Source organism: Chenopodium album, chromosome 20 (assembly GCF_948465745.1).
Source record: "Chenopodium album chromosome 20, dcCheAlbu1.1, whole genome shotgun sequence".
NCBI lineage: Eukaryota > Viridiplantae > Streptophyta > Magnoliopsida > Caryophyllales > Amaranthaceae > Chenopodium > Chenopodium album.
This window is the reverse complement of record NC_137853.1, coordinates 8,974,950-8,993,151: the sequence shown is the minus strand read 5'-3', so window position 1 is coordinate 8,993,151 and position 18,202 is coordinate 8,974,950. Positions and strand designations below refer to the sequence as shown.

General features: G+C 39.6%; 1 protein-coding gene across 1 annotated transcript; it reads left to right on the top strand.

The window, feature by feature from the left end:
• The first annotated feature begins 5,780 nt into the window (after nucleotides 1-5,780).
• LOC145597741 (uncharacterized) lies at nucleotides 5,781-12,135 on the top strand. The gene is made up of 2 exons (XM_081653984.1): nucleotides 5,781-8,265; nucleotides 11,845-12,135. Exon 1 carries the CDS (start codon nucleotides 5,799-5,801, stop codon nucleotides 8,007-8,009), a length of 2,211 nt encoding a protein of 736 aa, XP_081510110.1. The 5' UTR covers nucleotides 5,781-5,798; the 3' UTR covers nucleotides 8,010-8,265; nucleotides 11,845-12,135.
• The last annotated feature ends 6,067 nt before the right edge of the window (nucleotides 12,136-18,202 follow it).

The following is an 18,202-nucleotide window of genomic DNA, read 5'->3' as shown; positions in this document are numbered from 1 at the left end:
TTAAGAGTAAGTTTGCCAAAGATTTAAGCTTTATCATTTTGATTTCGGGTTTCATGTGTAGCTTTCCATTTATGTGTTAGAGTGTGTCTTTGTGTTGTAATTGGTTTTGGGGTAAGATTGTGAATTCTCTTAAATTCACGCTTGTGTATGAGTTTGAATTCTCTAAAATTCGAGTGGTAGCTCCTGAGAGGTGTCTTAGGTTTGGTAGGAGGTGTCCTATCATAGAGTCAAGTGTCCGTGGTGGAACTTGCAAAGCAAAGGTCTGTGTAATAGGTTGTACTAGAAGAGTTGCCTATCATAGTGGAATTTGTTTATAAGTCCCAATAGGGTCGAGGTTTTACTTCCAGTTAGGCAATGGATGGTTTCCTCGTAAAACTTGTTGTGTGCTTTAAGTTCCTTTACGTTTCAATTGTTTATTTCCGTTTAAGTTCCGCGATTGGAACCTACTACTATTCACCCCCTCTCTCGTAGTAGTTCATCTAAACTAACATAAGGGGTTATTCAGTTAGGGGTTACTTGGTCGGTTAGGGATTAGGGTTACTCGGTCAGTTAGGGGTTACTTGGTTAGTGTTACTCAGTCGGTCAGGGATTACCTGGTCATGTGTTACTCGTGTGTTAGCTGATCACACACAAAAGTTGTTGTTACTCGTAAGTTTTTTGTAAGATAAAATTTATTATTAGAAAAATAATAACTTTTGTAGTATAAAGGGTAACTACAAGGTTCCTATAGCTGTATGAAAGAGTATCAAAGGAGGGAGGAGCTGACTACCATGGCAGCTCTCTGCTGGGCAGCATGGCAATGTAGGAACAAAACAATTTTTGATAATGAACCCTTTGATCCACTGGCAGTTGCTATAGGTATGTCCACTCTAGTCCATGTTTATAATGCCTATGCTGCTAAAGTTCACCCTTATATGGCGCGGGTTGCTCCTGCCAGTAATAATTATTCATGAATCATGGCATTGCCCAATTCCGGGTGTTACGAAAAATTAATTGTGACACTATGGTGGGTAATGAACTAATGATGTTCAAATGGGGGTGATTCTTAGAGAGGATAATGGGAGTATCGTTGCGGCTGCAGTAAGAAGGGGAAGGAGGGGGTGTTCAGTGGTCTGTAGGACTGTAGATGATGCGGAAGCTGCTGTTAATCCTGCTATGGTGTTTGGTCTAAGCATTGCAAGAAGGCTAGGCTACATGAAGGGGCAGATTGAAAGTGACTCTTTGAAGGTGGTGTCCAGTGCCAAACAGTACAGAAGGCCAAGGTCTTATCTCCTTTTTATCTTATGGTTGATGATATTTTAGCTCTTTTTAAGTACTTTAATTTGTTTCGTTTTCTATTTCTCATGTAAAGAGAGCGGGGAACACCTTAGCTCATATGGTAGTTTGGTGGGATACTAGACACTGTGATGATCTGAATTTGTATGTCTTGGTCCAATTCCTCAAAGTATCTTAAATTTGGCGGAAATTAACATGTTTTTATAATATTTTCCTTGCGTATCTAAAAAATGAGTAACTTTAAATAACTTTAACCCGTATTACAATATATTAACACTCCCACTTTTTTTTGGAGAATTTGTGATCGGAATTATATTGCGGTGGTTTGGGATCCAATATGAAAAATCAAATTAATACGTAGTATAAAATACCTTTTTTTCAAGTCAAATGACTGTTTCATACAAATACGAAACATCACGAACTGGCTTATATTTATCCATAACCGTGAAATTAAGGTCTGTTCACATTTACTGAATTGAGCTGAACTGAACTAAACTGATTGGAGCTGAACTGAACTGAATTGAATACTTTATGAGAAAAGGAAATTAAGAGCTGAACTGAACTGAATATTTTATGAGAGAAGGAAATTAAGAGCTAAACTGAACTGAACCGACTTGATTGGAGTGGAACTGAACTGAACTGATTGGAGTTGAACTGAACTGAACTAAAATTAAGTTGAAGTGAACAGGCCCTTAGCTTATGTTATTTTTTACGGTACATTATTAAGTGTTAAAACACTTCCACTTGTTCGGTTTATTCGGGCTATTCGGGTACTAGCTAATCCCTTCAATTCCATTTGATAAAAAAAATCCGAATTCGGATACTAACTAATTTCGAGAAGTTGCAATGTTACGAACATGTTATTAATAAGAGTGAGAAACATCTTAGTCATCCGATTATAAAGATCTAAGGGTCTAGATTGGTTATTTGTTCTCATTAATTAAGCTTAATGTTATGTTGGCGTCAATGAATTAGTGTTTTTTAGGGTACGTGGATATAATTACTTACAGCACTTAGGAATTTGCGGATTTGACATGATATGATAATTAGGGACAAATTGTAAAGTAAGCTACTAAGCTCCCAACAAATCTATAATGGACCTTGTAACTTGGTAAGCCGTTAATTATCATTATAATAATAAAAGGACAAAGACAACCACAATTTATATGGAGACAATTTCGAAGACAATTACGAATTGACCCATCATCCAAGAGACTATTGACTCCATATAGCCCAAAACCATCTAGAATTCGGGGATAAAAGCATGGAATCAAGCCCATTGATATATTGGTCTTTACTTAGGGCATGTTCTGATTTACTGAACTGAGCTGAACTGAATAGAGCTGAAATGAATTGTTTATGAGAAAAGAAAATTAGGAACTGAGCTGATTGAAGCTGAACTGAATTAAAAATTTTAAGTTGAAGAGAACAAACCCTTAGTTATTGAAACATGTACTTATTTGCAATTCGTAGAGACATGTATACAAATATTTAATTAGCTCTACTATTGGAGATATCGTAGAGTATCTAGGATATTATTGTGATATTATTGTGAATATTTTAGGAAACATATCTTGTGAGAAGATATGATAGGATATTTAGGGTATTATTATATTAGTATTATATATACTACCTCCGTTACATATTAGTTGCAACTTTGGGCAATATTTGTGAGAGATAAAATATTCCAAAGTTGCAACTAATATGTAACAGAGGTAGTACATGTATTATGGCCATTGTTATGAATGAGAAATACAGAGAATATTTTCATAATTTGTCTCTAATTTAACATGGTATCAGAGCCAAAGATAATTATGAAAATGCACACATATAATCAATTCAGTTTAAAAAATTCTCTTACAAAAAAAAAAAATCATTTTAAAAATCGGAGTTTCTGCAATTTTTCCTTGTGAATATAACTTGTTAGGTGCAACCGTGTAAGTATGAGTAGTGTTTATCGCACATTAAAAAAAGAAAGCAAAGGGTTTTCCATTTGTAACTCATGCAGGCTACTCCTACAATTGCCAATTGATTTTAGAATAAAAGTTGAAACCTCACTGTAGAGTGTAGACTCTGGTTTGTGGGTTACTGAGCTTCTCTTTTACTGAATTTGAACTCTTAGACAATCTTGTATCCTCCCAATCAACATTCACAACCTAATTACACACCATCACTTCCACTTCACTAAGAAAGTGCAGGGCTCACTTGGATTTTGCCCTATACCAAATCAAAACTAGAAACATTAAGTTTGAATTATTAGATTATTCAAAAATTTAGATTGAATCTGTGCCTAATCATTCATCAATCCAGCTATTTGCCTAATGCTAAATTGGGCTACAAATATTATCAAATTAAGCATTGAGGGTCTATTAATTGGTCCATAAACCCATCAAAACAAGATCCATGTTTAAATCTTGACTAATCTGTTACAGGGCCGTACCATGCGGTCCATGCCCAAGATGAACATATACATTGAATGAAAGAAGGTGAAGATTACAAAATTGTTCTTTTTATATTCCAAAGCAAAAATGAACTTATACGGAATATAAGAATATTTATACTTCTAGAGCAAAAATGAACTCCCTTCTTTTTTTTTTTTTTTTTGAATGGTGAACTCCCTTCTTTTATTTATTTATTTATTTATTTATTTTTATTGTAACATTGTGAATGTAAGAATGTTACAGAGTTTTATGCAATTGAGTTGTATTTCTTCGTTTCTATTTGACATGTTTAATTTAGACACACGTAATAAGGAGAGGAAAAAGAATAATAAAGCAAGTGGGGTACATTAAAAGAACAAGGTATAAAATTTACCCCAAAAGAAAACGTGTCAACTAAAAAAAACAGAGGCACATATTTATTAAATAAATATTGTATAAATGGATAGTTTTATCCGCTAACATTGGTCAAGGTTTTACCAACAATTAGCTTGGAAGGTTTCCTCTCATAAAATTTAAGGTATTTTCATTAAGTTCCTTTATGTATTTGTTTTATTCCATGGAATTTGTCAACTAATCAAGGAGCTTACTACAATTTAACCCCCCATCTTGTACTGTAGTAGTTTCTTGTAGCAGTTCGTCTCAAATATCAAGGTATTAGATAATTGGAGCTACATAATTTTGGATTGGTTGTGGGTAGAGTCAATCAAGATCGCTTATTGCAGATCACTATTACTAGATTGTACTGTATAGACCAATTTTGCACAGTTTCATCATCATGTCAGAACTTGCAGCTCACATAGGGGTGAGAAGAGCATAGAAAACTGTGCTCTCACATAAAGATGTGCCAAAATCAATAGAGGGTGTGCCAAAATCAGTTTCCCTAAACTCCATATAAGAAACTTCCTTTGTTTTCTTTAATTTTTTTTTTTACTTGCAAAGTTACAAAAGTTTGACTTTTACGCTATTTAAATATTTCACTCTGACTAGTTTTTGATGATGTATATCTGTATATAGCTAAAGAAAAATATAATCATGTTAAATCTTGTTAAATTTGTCTCAATTTATACTTTCATTATATCAAGTTTTTATAATCTTTACGTATTGATAATTAAAGATATTTTTCAATTAAAATACTACCTCCATTAACATTTACTTGCAACTTTGGAATATTTTATGTCTCTCAAATAATACCCCGGCCAAAGTTGCAAGTAAATGTTAACGGAGGTAGTATGCATTAGCAAGCATGAAAAGAGAAAGTGTTACTAGTAAATAAAAACCATATAGGCATATATAACAAATTAACAATGAGAAAAAAAAAAGAGTAAAGTCATTCAGAAAAAAAAAAAAAAAAAGTAAAGAGTACAATTTAGAGGGTGTTTATTGTTGGAGCTAATTCGAGAGTGGAAATGGGAGTTTTAATCGCAAAGCTTGAAATCAATCACATGTTCGATTTTAAAAATTGACATTAGAATATTTGTCTTTTAATCCCAAAGAATTTGCAGCAAAAGAGGTTGGTACTAAGGAGATTAGAATAACATTAAATTACTAGTAAAACAAATAAAGTGCCCTTATTTTTATTTTTTTTTTTTTTTTTTTTTTTGAAGACTAAAGTGGCCTTTATTTGTTACGGGACCGAAAAAGACATTGGCTAATTATAAGTAATTTTTAATCTCCATCTCACGTGCTAATTCTCAAACTCCTCATGTTAACATAGCAAACGCATACTTTCGTGAATAACTATGCTAAACGTCACAATCTACCTTGAGGGTCCTTGACTCAATCTACATTTCAAAATCATACAAAAAAAAAAAAAAAAAAAAGGAAAACCCATTACGGGAATTATATTACTAAATCATAAGAAGCAACATCAACAATACAAGTAGGGATTACATTATTCTATACTCTCTAACCCATATCCCAAGGTTAGAAATTAGCCAAATCATGGCTGGGCTACTTTATTACCACTACGCTTAACAAACGACCACTTAACACTACTAAAACTAGAACAAAAATCTATAATATCATCCAACATCAAATGAGAATGCAAACAATACATAGCAAATTAGCAAGTTAATAGATAGGATGAGAGAGAGAGAGAGTCCTAGTGAGAGAGTGAAACCAAGCACTTCGAAAAAGCCACCGGATCCACCACCTCCTCCAACTCCACCAAACACCACTTCACCCCACCACCCACCTCTCCTCCCTCTCCCCCTCCCCAAATCTGCCGTCAAGAACTCCCACCCTTCCTTCCCCACACCAACTCCCCCAAAACAACCCACCACCACGCACCCCTTCTCCTTCAAAAAAGCACTTCAATTGGGTGGTAGTACGAACCCCTTGCAGGCCTTGTCCACCCTCCCAGCCTCCTCACCCCCCTCAAATTTCGATGAAACAAAAGAGGTTTTTCTTCCAATTACCCAGGAAGAATATAGTTCCCTTTGCCAACCATGGATTAATGCAATTATATCCAAACCTCATGGAAAATCCTTCTCCACTGAATACCTTGTGCAAACTCTGCCTCGCATATGGAAACCAAAGGCAAAGGTACTATCCTTTCCAATTGGGAAGGGATTCTTCATATCTAAATTTGAAGACGCGGCAGACATGGGAAAAGTCCTGTCAGGCGGACCTTGGTTCATTAATGGTACCTTCTTACATGTTCAGAAATGGAGAGCAGGGTTTAAACCCTCAGAGGAGAAGATCAACCGCATTCCAATTTGGGTCGAGCTCCCGGAGCTACCTATTGAATTCATGAATGACTGCATACTTAGGAAAATAGGGAACTCACTGGGAGTTTTCATTCGAGCCACTACCAGAAAATTAGAGCAGGGCAACCTCAGATATGCCCGAATCCTGGTAATGATGGATTACGAAAAACAGAGGAAGGACGGACTGTGGATAGGAGGATTCAAACAGAGATTGATTTACTTGGATCAAATCTCAAGGAGAAACCAGGGTCAGCACTCCACGGACATCAAACTAACGGATACAATGGCCGGAAATACCATTCCGGCAACAACGAAATCGCCGATGCAGGAACATCAAAAAGTTTGGCGCCAAATACAGAATAGGGGGGTAATATCCACCGGTAATTTGGCTTCCAAAAATCAAAAAGTAAACACGTGGGGCCCACACTCATCCAAAAATACGGAAAATCAATTTGAGATTTTATCTCAACTTGTGGGGCCCGAGGAAACTATAAATCCCACCAAAAATGACAGTTTGCCTTCTAATTCCTTACCTTCTCCCAACTTGTCACTTCAACTTCCCTGCAACACTCAACAACAGCTAACCCCTACCTCTCGCCGCCCTTCCCCCTCCTGTCTCATCACCAATTTTTCCTCCTTTCCCATAAAAAATTTTAAAATGACTATTTCCGAGAAACCCTTTACCCTTCTTTTATCCATCCCCTTTCACTATCTACCACTCCTCCCACCTTACCACCACTGCCATCCATCACAAGAAAACCAAAACAGCGACCATGGCAAGCATGTCTCTCCCAGACTACTTGAACAAGCTCATCAATTTAGACCCGGACGAGCTAGCGGATCAGGGAGGCTTCCTGAGACCTCCGATCATGCCCCCTTCGATTGTCCATCTTCAACCATCGCAGGACAGGAACATTATCACCAAGACGAAGCCGGTGATAACCTTCCCGGAGACAATGCTCAACCTAATGTCCTTCTACGCTCAAGGCCTGTTCGGGGAATGGCATGCGATCTCGCCGACGAGCATCAGGGGGCTTCTCCTAAGCCCGGAAGATCAGTCCCCCCTCTACTCCAACCTGCGAATGGCGTCCCCGGACAATCCTTTTTACCTTGTTCCAGCACATGTCCCCTCCCTGTCGGATGTCTCCATCATCAGCGAACCACTCGGGATACTATTCAAATGGTGGATGGAAAAACTGAACAAGGAAGGCTCACTAATGGCGGTACCATGGGAATTACAATTCATACTAGACCCGGTTCCCGTTCTTCCGAGCGTAAGAAAAGCGTTGTCGATTACCGACGACTTGCTGGTGCTTCAATCAGTGTCAGGCACAAACAACGTCAAACTCATGCACCTTGCACAGGAAGCCCAACAACTTCATCTCTCAGTGGGGTGGGGGAAACAAAAAGGGAAAGAGACCCAAATGTCGGGAATCAAGATAAAAAAGAACACCACCTCCATGTTCAGTCCGTTTCTGAGCAAATATGTCGACCTCAACACTCAGATTGCCTACCCCACGAGGAAGGAACTATCAAAGCTCCCCCACATGAAACCCGGAATGTCGATCCTACTATGGAATGCTAGGGGGATAGCCCGTGATGGCTTTAAACTCAACATCCGTTGCTTGATTAGGGATCACAACCCTGATATCATCATCCTAACCGAAACTAAAGTGCCAAAAATCAGCTGTGAACACATACTCTCAATCCTACCCTATAACTCCTTCGAGGTGGTGGATCCAATTGGCTACTCCGGAGGCATCCTCATTCTGTGGAACTCTGGTTTCAACTCTCTCCATGTTGTGAGTAAAGAACCACGTGCAATTCATGCTGTGGTACAGGTAAATTCAAAACACAAATTCTTTCTTTCTGCAATCTATGCTTCTACTTCTTTTAATGCTAGATTGGAAATGTGGGAGTCTTTGAAAAAGATGAGTGAATCTATGTCCTTACCTTGGCTTGTATGTGGTGACTTTAATGAATTATGTTATCAACATGAAAAATGGGGGGGCAATCTTCATCCCTTGCATCAAATGAGTGCCTTTAATGATACCATTGAACACTGCAATCTTGTAGACTTGGGGTATGTGGGGCACAAATTTACTTGGTTCAACAAACAAAAAAGAAATCCAATCTTAGAGAGATTAGATAGATTTTTGGCTACTGCTGACTGGGTTCAAATGCACCCTCAGAATGTTGTTAGAAATCTCCCTAGACTTTCCTCTGATCATAACCCCTTGTTACTGACTCTCACAGCAACACAAATTTTCCCTGGTGAGAAACCATTCAGATTTGAACCTCTCTGGTTAACTGACTTAGATTTCATTTCCTTTGTCCAACATAATTGGCCCTCTTACTTGGGAGATCTCCACAGCAAGCTGCACATGCTCACTGCAGATTTACAGACCTGGAGTAAAAATCACCCTATGAATTTCAGAAGCCAAATTAAAAGAATAAATGCTAGACTAAATGGAGTCCAACTAGCTTACCAATCAAATCCCTCTAACCCCTTCCTGTTTGACCTTGAGAGTAGCCTACAGAAACTTCTGAGTGAAACACTTGACCAGGAACAACTTTACTGGGCTACTAGAGCTAGAACTGACTGGCTGTCACAAGGAGATAGAAACACTAGGTTCTTCCATTGCTCAGCAACTATTAGGGACAGAAGGAACAAAATTCATGCCTTGAAAAATGATGTAGGGGATTGGATCACTGACCCTGGTCATATTCACTCGCATATTCTTGCTCACTTCATAAAACTCTTCTCTTCTGAGCCCTGTTCTGTCCCCTCCACCCCACACTCTTCTGGTAGTATACACTGTGCAGGGCCTTCCTCCCTGCCTGAAATCCAGGAGGCCATGTTCTCTATTGGAGCTCTCAAGGCTCCTGGAATTGATGGTTTCCATGCCTCATTTTTCCACTCCTCTTGGCCCTTTATTCATCAGGACTGCTTGTCATTAATAAACTCTATCTTCTCCTCCAAACAAATCCCACCAGAAATAAACAAAACAGTTGTTTGCCTCATTCCCAAGGTGCTTTCTCCATGTAAAATCACTAGCTTTAGACCCATTAGCCTTGTCAATACCTCTTACAAACTTTTGTCAAAAATTCTGGTTAACAGAATTAGACCTCACCTGTATTCAATAATTTCTCCAAACCAGAACAGTTTCCTAAAAGGGAGGGGGACAGAGGTAAATTACATAATTGCCTCTGAAGTCTTACACTCTATGAGGAAAAAAAGAGGTTCTAGAGGTCTTTTTGCTTTGAAACTAGACTTGGAGAAAGCCTATGATAGGCTTGAGTGGAGTTTCATAAGGCACTGCCTTCTCTTTTTCAACTTCTCACCTGAGACTGTACACCTTATCATGTCCTGCATCTCTTCTGTCTCTTCCCAAATTCTCATAAATGGTAAGCTCTCTTCCCCCTTCCACCCATCTAGAGGGATTAGACAAGGTGACCCCCTATCCCCTTACATTTTCATCCTTTGTCTTGAGTTCTTATCCAGACAGATCCATGATCAATGCAACCTGAATAAATGGAAACCATTTAGATTTAGAGGGGGCCAGACCTCAATCTCTCACCTCCTTTTTGCTGATGATGTCCTACTCTTTGGGGTTGCTGATAGCAAAACACTAAAATCCCTGAGTGACACCCTCAAACATTTTTGTTCCATCTCTGGTCAGAAGATAAATGAACAGAAGAGCCAAATTTATTTTTCTACTAACACCCCCATCCACATGATTGATGATTTTGAACAAACCCTAAATGTTACTAGATCTGCAGACTTAGGCATTTACCTAGGTTACCCCCTGTCTGAGAAAAAGCCAACTAGGAGGCAACTAAATGGCCTTATTGAAAAAATTGGGAAGAAGTTAGCCTCCTGGAAAGCAAAGACACTGTCAAGGGGGGGAAGACTCACTCTTCTCCAGTCCACTTTGTTCTCTATCCCCAGGTACCAAATGAACTGTGTAAAATTACCAAAGTGCATCCTAAATAAGCTTGACTCCATATGCTCAAACTTTCTCTGGGGGGGGGATATCACTAGAAAGAGGATAACTTGGATAGCTTGGAATTTTGTCTGTCAACCTAAGGAGAGGGGTGGGCTGGGATTCCTGAAATTTTCAGACCTTAATCTCATTAGCCTTGCTAGACTGTGCTGGATGGTGGATACCAGATCAAATTGGGCTGGAAAACTCCTTTTTGAGAAGTATGTAAAAAACAAACCCAACCCAACCCCTTTTAACAAAGGCTCCCACATTTGGTCTGCCATAGGAAAAGGATGGGAGCTCTTCAAACATAGTTTGATGTGGGAACCTGGGAATGGAGAGAAAATCACTTTTTGGGAAGATAAGTGGCTACATCATGAGACTCCAAGAACTTTGATTGTGGGACCTTTAACACTCTCTTCACAATATAAATCCCTCAGTGCAATACTTAGTGATAGAGAACAGTTAGAAGGTGAGCTAGGCTTTGTATTTCCAGAGGATATCAGGGCTCGAATTAACAGTGTTCAATTATCTGACTGTGAAGATTTTAATTTCACAAGTTGGACAAAAAGAGGGAAGTTTGATAGTGCTGCTGCAAAGGCTTGGATAATAAACTCAGATCTTACCACCCCTTGCATTGAGTACCATTGGAGATGTGTATGGGAGGTGCATACCCTGCCTAAAATCAAACTGTTCCTATGGCAACTGTTATGGGATAGACTTCCCACTGCAAGGAACTTGTATAATAGACACTGCAAACCCACACCATATTGTGCTTTTTGCCCTGCAAACATTGAAACCCTTACCCATTTGTTCATTGACTGCCCAAGAGCTATGGAATTCTGGACTGAGCTTAAGCCACCTCCCTCTACATTTGACTCACAGCTAGATACCTTCCCAAATTGGCTATCTAGGAACCTGAAAGACAAACTTCTAAGCCACCACAATATCCCTTGGCACATCACCTTCACCTTTGCTTTGTGGTTCATCTGGAAGAGGAGAAACTCCTGGATATTCTCACACTCAAATTCCCCTGTTCAAAAATCTACATCCCAATGCACTTGGGCTGCTGCTGAATGGTACTTTTCCAGTGTTAGTTCAGCCAGAACAGAGCCTAAGCCTATTGCCTGGGATCCCCCCCCCCCAAAACTTCATTAAAATAAATGTGGATGCATCATACATCAACCACTCCAAACAAGTGGGCTGTGCAGGTGTTGCTAGAGATGACAAGGGTATATGGATAGAAGGTTTCAAATGGAAAGGTTTCTCACCTTCAGCACAAGATGCAGAACTACAGGCAATCTCCCTTGCATTAAAATGGATCAGGAACAATGGATGGGATAGATGCCAAATTGAAACAGACTGCAGGAACATAGTGCTTGATCTAAATGACACAAGCAATAGTGTCCTAACCCCACCATTGCTTGAATGCAGGGCGCAGCTTCTTCAACTGCCTGAGGTCCAACTATACTATGGAGAAAGAGGGAAGAACAGAGTTGCTGACATCATGGCAAAGGAGGCACGGAAGGAGGCAACTGAACGGAACCAGCTTTTTGTTTTACAAAGTCCCCCTCCTTATTGTATAAACTACCTAGATTCTGACTGTATCTCTCTAGATGATCGTGCTTCTGATCAGACTGTACTTTTGTTCTCTCACAGTGAGAGATCGCCTTTTGTAAACTTAACTACCTCCTTAATTATTAACTAAGTTCCTTTTCTACCTCAAAAAAAAAAAAATCCAACATCAAATGAAAAGAACTTGAGCCCTTCTGTTGTCTTCGCAGCTCCTCAATAACCCCGAAACAGTCACTCTCTACTTCAATTCTCTCATAACCTTCCTCCTTGGCTAACAATGTTCAGCACCTTGAATCACCCCACAACAAACAGCAAAAAAAACCCAATCTTCCCACAAATTTAAAAAGATTAACAAAAAATTCCACGCATATGTATTAAATTAGTAATTCATCAAGCTGTTCCTAACTCCCTATACCAATCTTCCCATCCATCCATGAATACCTCGGCAATGAATTCTTCAGCTCTTCTCTCAAAATCAAAATCGTATTCAACCACCGTATCTTCTTCCCATCCTATCCCAGCATAGCCCCCACTATCATTGTCGTCATCGTAGACAAAACCATGATCGTTATCGTTGTCATCAACGTAACTGTCTTCAGATTTCCAGGAAAAACTGCCGTCGCTATCTTCATCATCATACGACCTTATGTTTATAATGAAGCCTTCATTATTACCACCATCACCATTATAATTAACACCATCTCGGTTACCGCGAAAACAGCAAGCTATGCCGTGGATATTGTATTTCTTGAGTATAGCAACAAGAATAAAGTTGAACAGCAAGTGAATATAAAAGATATTATCGGAAAAGAGTTGTTGAACAATTGTTTGTATGAAGGGAGCTACAATGAAGAATATGGTAGATAATAGGGCAGGTAAATTCGGGGGTGATACTTTTACAATGATGTACATTTTTTATTTTTATGTTGTGCACCAAAAAAAAAAAAACTATGTAAAAATGAAATTTATGCTTGATAATCGCGATTTGAGAATTGTTATTTATAGCACATTTTATTACGTTGGAAAACGCCCTTACAATGCAACTTGCATATACGATTACATATACGAGAGGGGAAGACAGAAAAAAAGGATCAAAATCTTCCGTTTGAAAATTCCAGAAGTGCCACGTGTATATCATTTGTGCCAAAACAAATTTGTTGGCTTTATGAGTTGTTATTTATAGCATATTTTATTATGTTGTTGGAAGAAGCCATGGCATGCAAGTTGCATATACGAGAACACATAATCTGTCACCTCTCCTTTCCTCCTCTCTTTTAGGGTTTCTTCAAAACTTTGACCGTCGGAAATTAGACTATTTCTGACCCTTTTCCCTTAATTTTATTTAGTTTTGCTATTTAGTTTTTCAATAAATCTACACAAGTAGTGTAGATATTCGTTCGTCTCCCTGTGGTGAAGTGTCTCCTTATGGCGAAGTCTTTAGTTTTTATTAGTTTAGTTGTTTGTTTATGTTCGTTTAGGGTTTGTTTGTGTGTTAGTGTTTATCAAAAAGGTAATATCTTTTGCCCTATTGTCAGTTCTCTGGTAAAGATTTGTTTGGGATCGCAACGGTTAGTTGTCAAGTTTTCAAATGCGTTCAAGCGAATCAGATGAGAATCATCCTTACGGCTACAACAAATCGCTAGACTGTCCAGATATGGGTAGGCTATCTTAGTGTGTGGTTCATTCAGGAGTTTGTACCATGCATCGTACAAACGATTTGCCGAAAGAACATATTAAACAAATGTAAAAAACACACAGCTGTAGTGTAAAGAACATACTGTTAAAATGTAATGAACATATATCTAAATTAAAAAGAAAATATGTCCATGTTCTTTGATTGTCAGTGTAATGTACTTCTATAGTTTTATTTGTGACATAATGTTTATTGCTTATTGTGTAATTTTTTGAAATTAGTCTTTAAGTTATGATGGGTATAATAAATAATCTACATTACATAATATTATCATGTTCTTTATTAATATTACAGATGTATGTTCTTTAGATATTAAAACACATAAATTGGATGTTGTTTATAAAATAGTTATATGTTTTTTACAAAACAGATGTATGTTGATTACAAAACAGCTACATGTTCTTTTCTCATTTTTTGTCTGTACCAAGCAAGGTATCATACATGCGGCTGTACCTTAAAATTTTTAAATTCTTAGGGTGTTTTGAGGTGGGTTAGGGTGTTATCCGTGGTGGCGGATTAAAATAGTGCAATGGTGAAAAAGGTGGCACTGTTGGTGGGACATGAAAAGAAAAGGAAAAAATAAACTTTTTAAAAGTCACATGACTGGCAAGTGGGTGGGTGGTCAACACTAGAGAAATAAGTCAATGGTGGAAATTCGGTGAAAATTATTAGTCTATTACAAAATTTAGATTTTAACAAATAGTTTCTTATAACTGTTTCTGTACAATATTCAGATACCTAAAAATACTCCCAAATTCGCTCCTTACTCTCTATAATCTCTCTATTACAATAAAGTGAATCCTCACGAGTTCTCTCACCATAAAAACCAAATACTATGAAATGAGCAACTCTTAACACAAGTATAGAAAACAACACATGAAACCTAAAACTAACATGACAAAGCTTACGTACACTTGAACGCCCTCCTCAGCTCATGGATGACTATGATTACTGGAAATTCACTTAGGACGGTGTCTTCTCATCTAAGTCAGCTTACGTACACTTGATCCAAGCTTCAGAGTGGTTTCCTCGGACCAGCTCTCCTTCTTATCCTCTTGCTTGGAACAAGTTATGGGCCTTACCCATTCTCCCCAAATGGAAACTCTTTATTTGGAAGATTTTACAGGATGCTCTTCCAGTGGCGCTTCACTTACAGAACAAGGGCCTCCCTATAGATTCTACTTGTTCCCTCTGACATTTGGCCCCTGAGTCAATGAAGCATCTTTTTCTTCACTGTTCGTTCTCTCGTCGGCTTTAGGTTTGTGGCCCTTTGGGAATTCGACCTCTTGCTCCTAATCTCTCTTTCCTGTAGTGGTTTACCTCTTTTATTAATCTCCTCTGTTATTAATCTTAAGGATTGGTTGGGTTTAGATTCCATTTTATCTTCCACCTAGGCAATCTAGAATATCAGAAACAAATATCCGCTTCAGACAGATTGCCCACCGTGAAAGAAAAACGCGCTTTTATGATACATAGGACCATTGCCCACCGTGAAAGTGCCCTTCACCCTACTAACCCTGATATCTCTGCCGATACTGAAATTCTTGACGTTGAACCTGTTAGTGTCCGTTATCACTTACGCAGCTTTACTGGGAGACGATATTTTAATCAATACGGCACTAACGTTGGCAATATAGGTATAAACACTATGCCAAGGGTAAAGAGTACAAGTTATCAACCCCGAGCTGCCGCTCGTGAAGCCGCTGAGGCCGCCAAAGCAGCTAAAGCAGCTGAGGCCGCCAAAGCAGCGGAATCTAGTAAAAGACCTGGACAAGGTCAGGTTGTAAGTTCTTCTGAAGAAGAACTTGAGGATGACATCCCTTTGACCCCTGAAGAAGGTCCGTCATCTCCTATTCATGATTCTGCTGTCAACTCAGTTTTAAGAGATGACGACGCTCAGGAAGACAGTGTAAATAATGAGAGTAGGGATGACATCGTTGACTTAACGGCCGAGGTTATCCAGGAAGAGAATTTGGACGAGGGGTATAGTTCTGAGACTGATAGGGCTGAGTTCCGACAACCTATAGTTCTTGCCAACAACGGAAAAGTTGCAAAGGAAAAGATAAGTGAAGCTTTTAGGAAAACGGCAATTACAAAGGACTATTGCCGTCGTGCGAAAAAGTTCTTTAACTTACCTGATGGGTACGAGTTGTCTCTCCCTCCATCTGGAGCTTCAGTGTTGGATTGTCCAGCTGGTTCCGTGGTTGTTTACATGAAGCACTTGGATTTTGGCCTCCGTTTTCCCCTACATCCCTTTGTTGCTAAAATCTTGAAGGCTTGGAATGTTTGCCTGGTTCAGTTAACCCCTCAAACTATTCGTGCCGTTATTGCTACAGTTTGGGTTATGCTATATCGGAACTTCCCTCTAACCCTTAATGTATTCAGACGGCTTATTACCCTGAAGAGAGATGGTCAATCAGATGGGTGGTGGTCTTTATATACCCAACCTCACAAATATACCGTCCATCCTAAACTATCTAGCTGCAAAGGTTGGAAGGATAAGTTTTTCTTTATGTCAGTTCCAGAGGATTTTCCTTTGAGGAGAACTTTTTTCAAGCCTCATCCCCATTTTGATTCAATCCCAGAGAGATCTCGGGAAGCATGAAGAAAGGGCTGTCAATCACTTTGACATCTCTGAACATGATGAAGGCGACGGCAAGGTCCGTCTAATTCCTGCGGTGTGGGTGCCGAATGTGAGTTACATTCTGGGCAACGCGCCACTATCTCGTGTCGGTCTTTGTTGGACTGACCAGCATGGTATAGCTTATTCTTTTTGGTTTTATTACTCTTATTCACTAATTATTCATGTTCTTATTTTCATAATGAAAACGGCGTAGTTTACTCTTACCCTTTTATTTATTTATTATTTTTTTATATATTCGCATTTAACTGATTGAATTTACATTCCTTTTTACCAGGTATTGATAAGTTGGATAATAGACAACTCGGTCTATCTTCTGACGGGACAAGGGTTATCAGGCGCTGCCCCAAAGCTTCCGACCCCTACGATACTCTTGCTTCTATCTGCGGGCGTGCTCCAGCCATTAGTGCTAAGAGAAGAGCTGAGATCATGGCCGATGATAATGCCAAGAAAAGAAAGCTAACACCTCTAGCCAATCGGCGAGGTGGCATTGTGATCTCCAGCCCCAGGCAACCTGAGGGGCGTGCCGAAAAGAAAAAAGATCAATCGGCGCCCGAGAAGAAGAAAGACCAGTCGGTGCCTGAAAAGAGCCCGACTGTCAACAAAGCTAAAAGCCCTGAGGCCGTTGTGAAGAAGGTTATTCAGGGTATTGAGATCGAAGATCTCACTTCCGCTGAATCTCCCCGTCAACCTCAGGCAACCACCGCAATTGCTCCTACAACGGCTGGGTCGGATTCCAGCATCCCAGCCTTGACTTATCGGTCCAATCAATGGATTGAGCGTGTTTCTGGAAGGTTTCCAGATGAGGTTCTGAAGGGGTTTGCTGTCCCTCCCGGCCATTCCGGCGACCGTTGGCAACCTGCTATGGATGTCGGTCGGAACGAATCCATGATAACCGATGACCCAATGCAAGGTGGAAATCTCGGTTATCGGCTGTTAAGCAATTTGACATTGCCAATGGACAGACCTGCTGGTCCAATCGGCCCCCTTGCTGCTACCCATATGCACAACATGATGAAGGTATGTACACATGATTATTTTATTTCTTTATATATATATTTTTATGTAGCGTTCTCGGCTTTCCTACTTTTACTTAAATATACATTTCTGTAGGCCGTCATGTCTGGCACAGAGCTGGTTGAGATGTATCGTTACTACCAGGAGAAACATCATCAAGCCTCTGCCAGCGAAAGTGCCATGCAGGAGGTCATCAAAAATGTTGAAAAGGCCCTCGATGATCTGAGGAAAATAAAAGAAAAAGATGACAGGGAGATGTCGGAGCTGAAGGTCAAGGCTGAGAGGGTTGCCAATCTCGAGCTAGAGGTGCAAAGCTTGAAGACTCAGATCACTGAGAAAAACAAGGCCGTTGAGCGGCTTCCCTCAGTTGAAAAAGATCTCCGGGATGCCAGGATTAAAATTAAGAGCCTTGAAGAAAAGGTTCAAGAGATGGAAGCCGACAAACCTGGTATCCGTCGGAGAGCAGTCGGCCGTTATCTAGCCTCTGATGAGTTCTGCTCCAAACTCCAAGATCGTTTTGATGGAGGTTGGACCGCTGCTCAGAGATGTATTGCCCACGCCGCCGGTTGGAAGAAGGACGATTGGGCAAAAATTGAAAAGGCTTTCGGCGAGGAAGCCTACAAGATCCCTTCTGGCTTTGAGGCGCAGCAATTTTCTAATGAGGACTTGTATAACCTGGCGCCAACTGTTGATGACGGCCCCAGCAACCCCAGCATTTTGGATTCCCCAGTGCCTGAGAATGCTCAATCTTGAAGGGGCGGGCAGTCATCACCGACATCCTCTTGTGGGTCTTGTATCATTGGGCCTTACCAGCCGTAACTCTTTTATTGTTTTTTGTATGTTTGAACATGTTTTGGCAGTGCTGT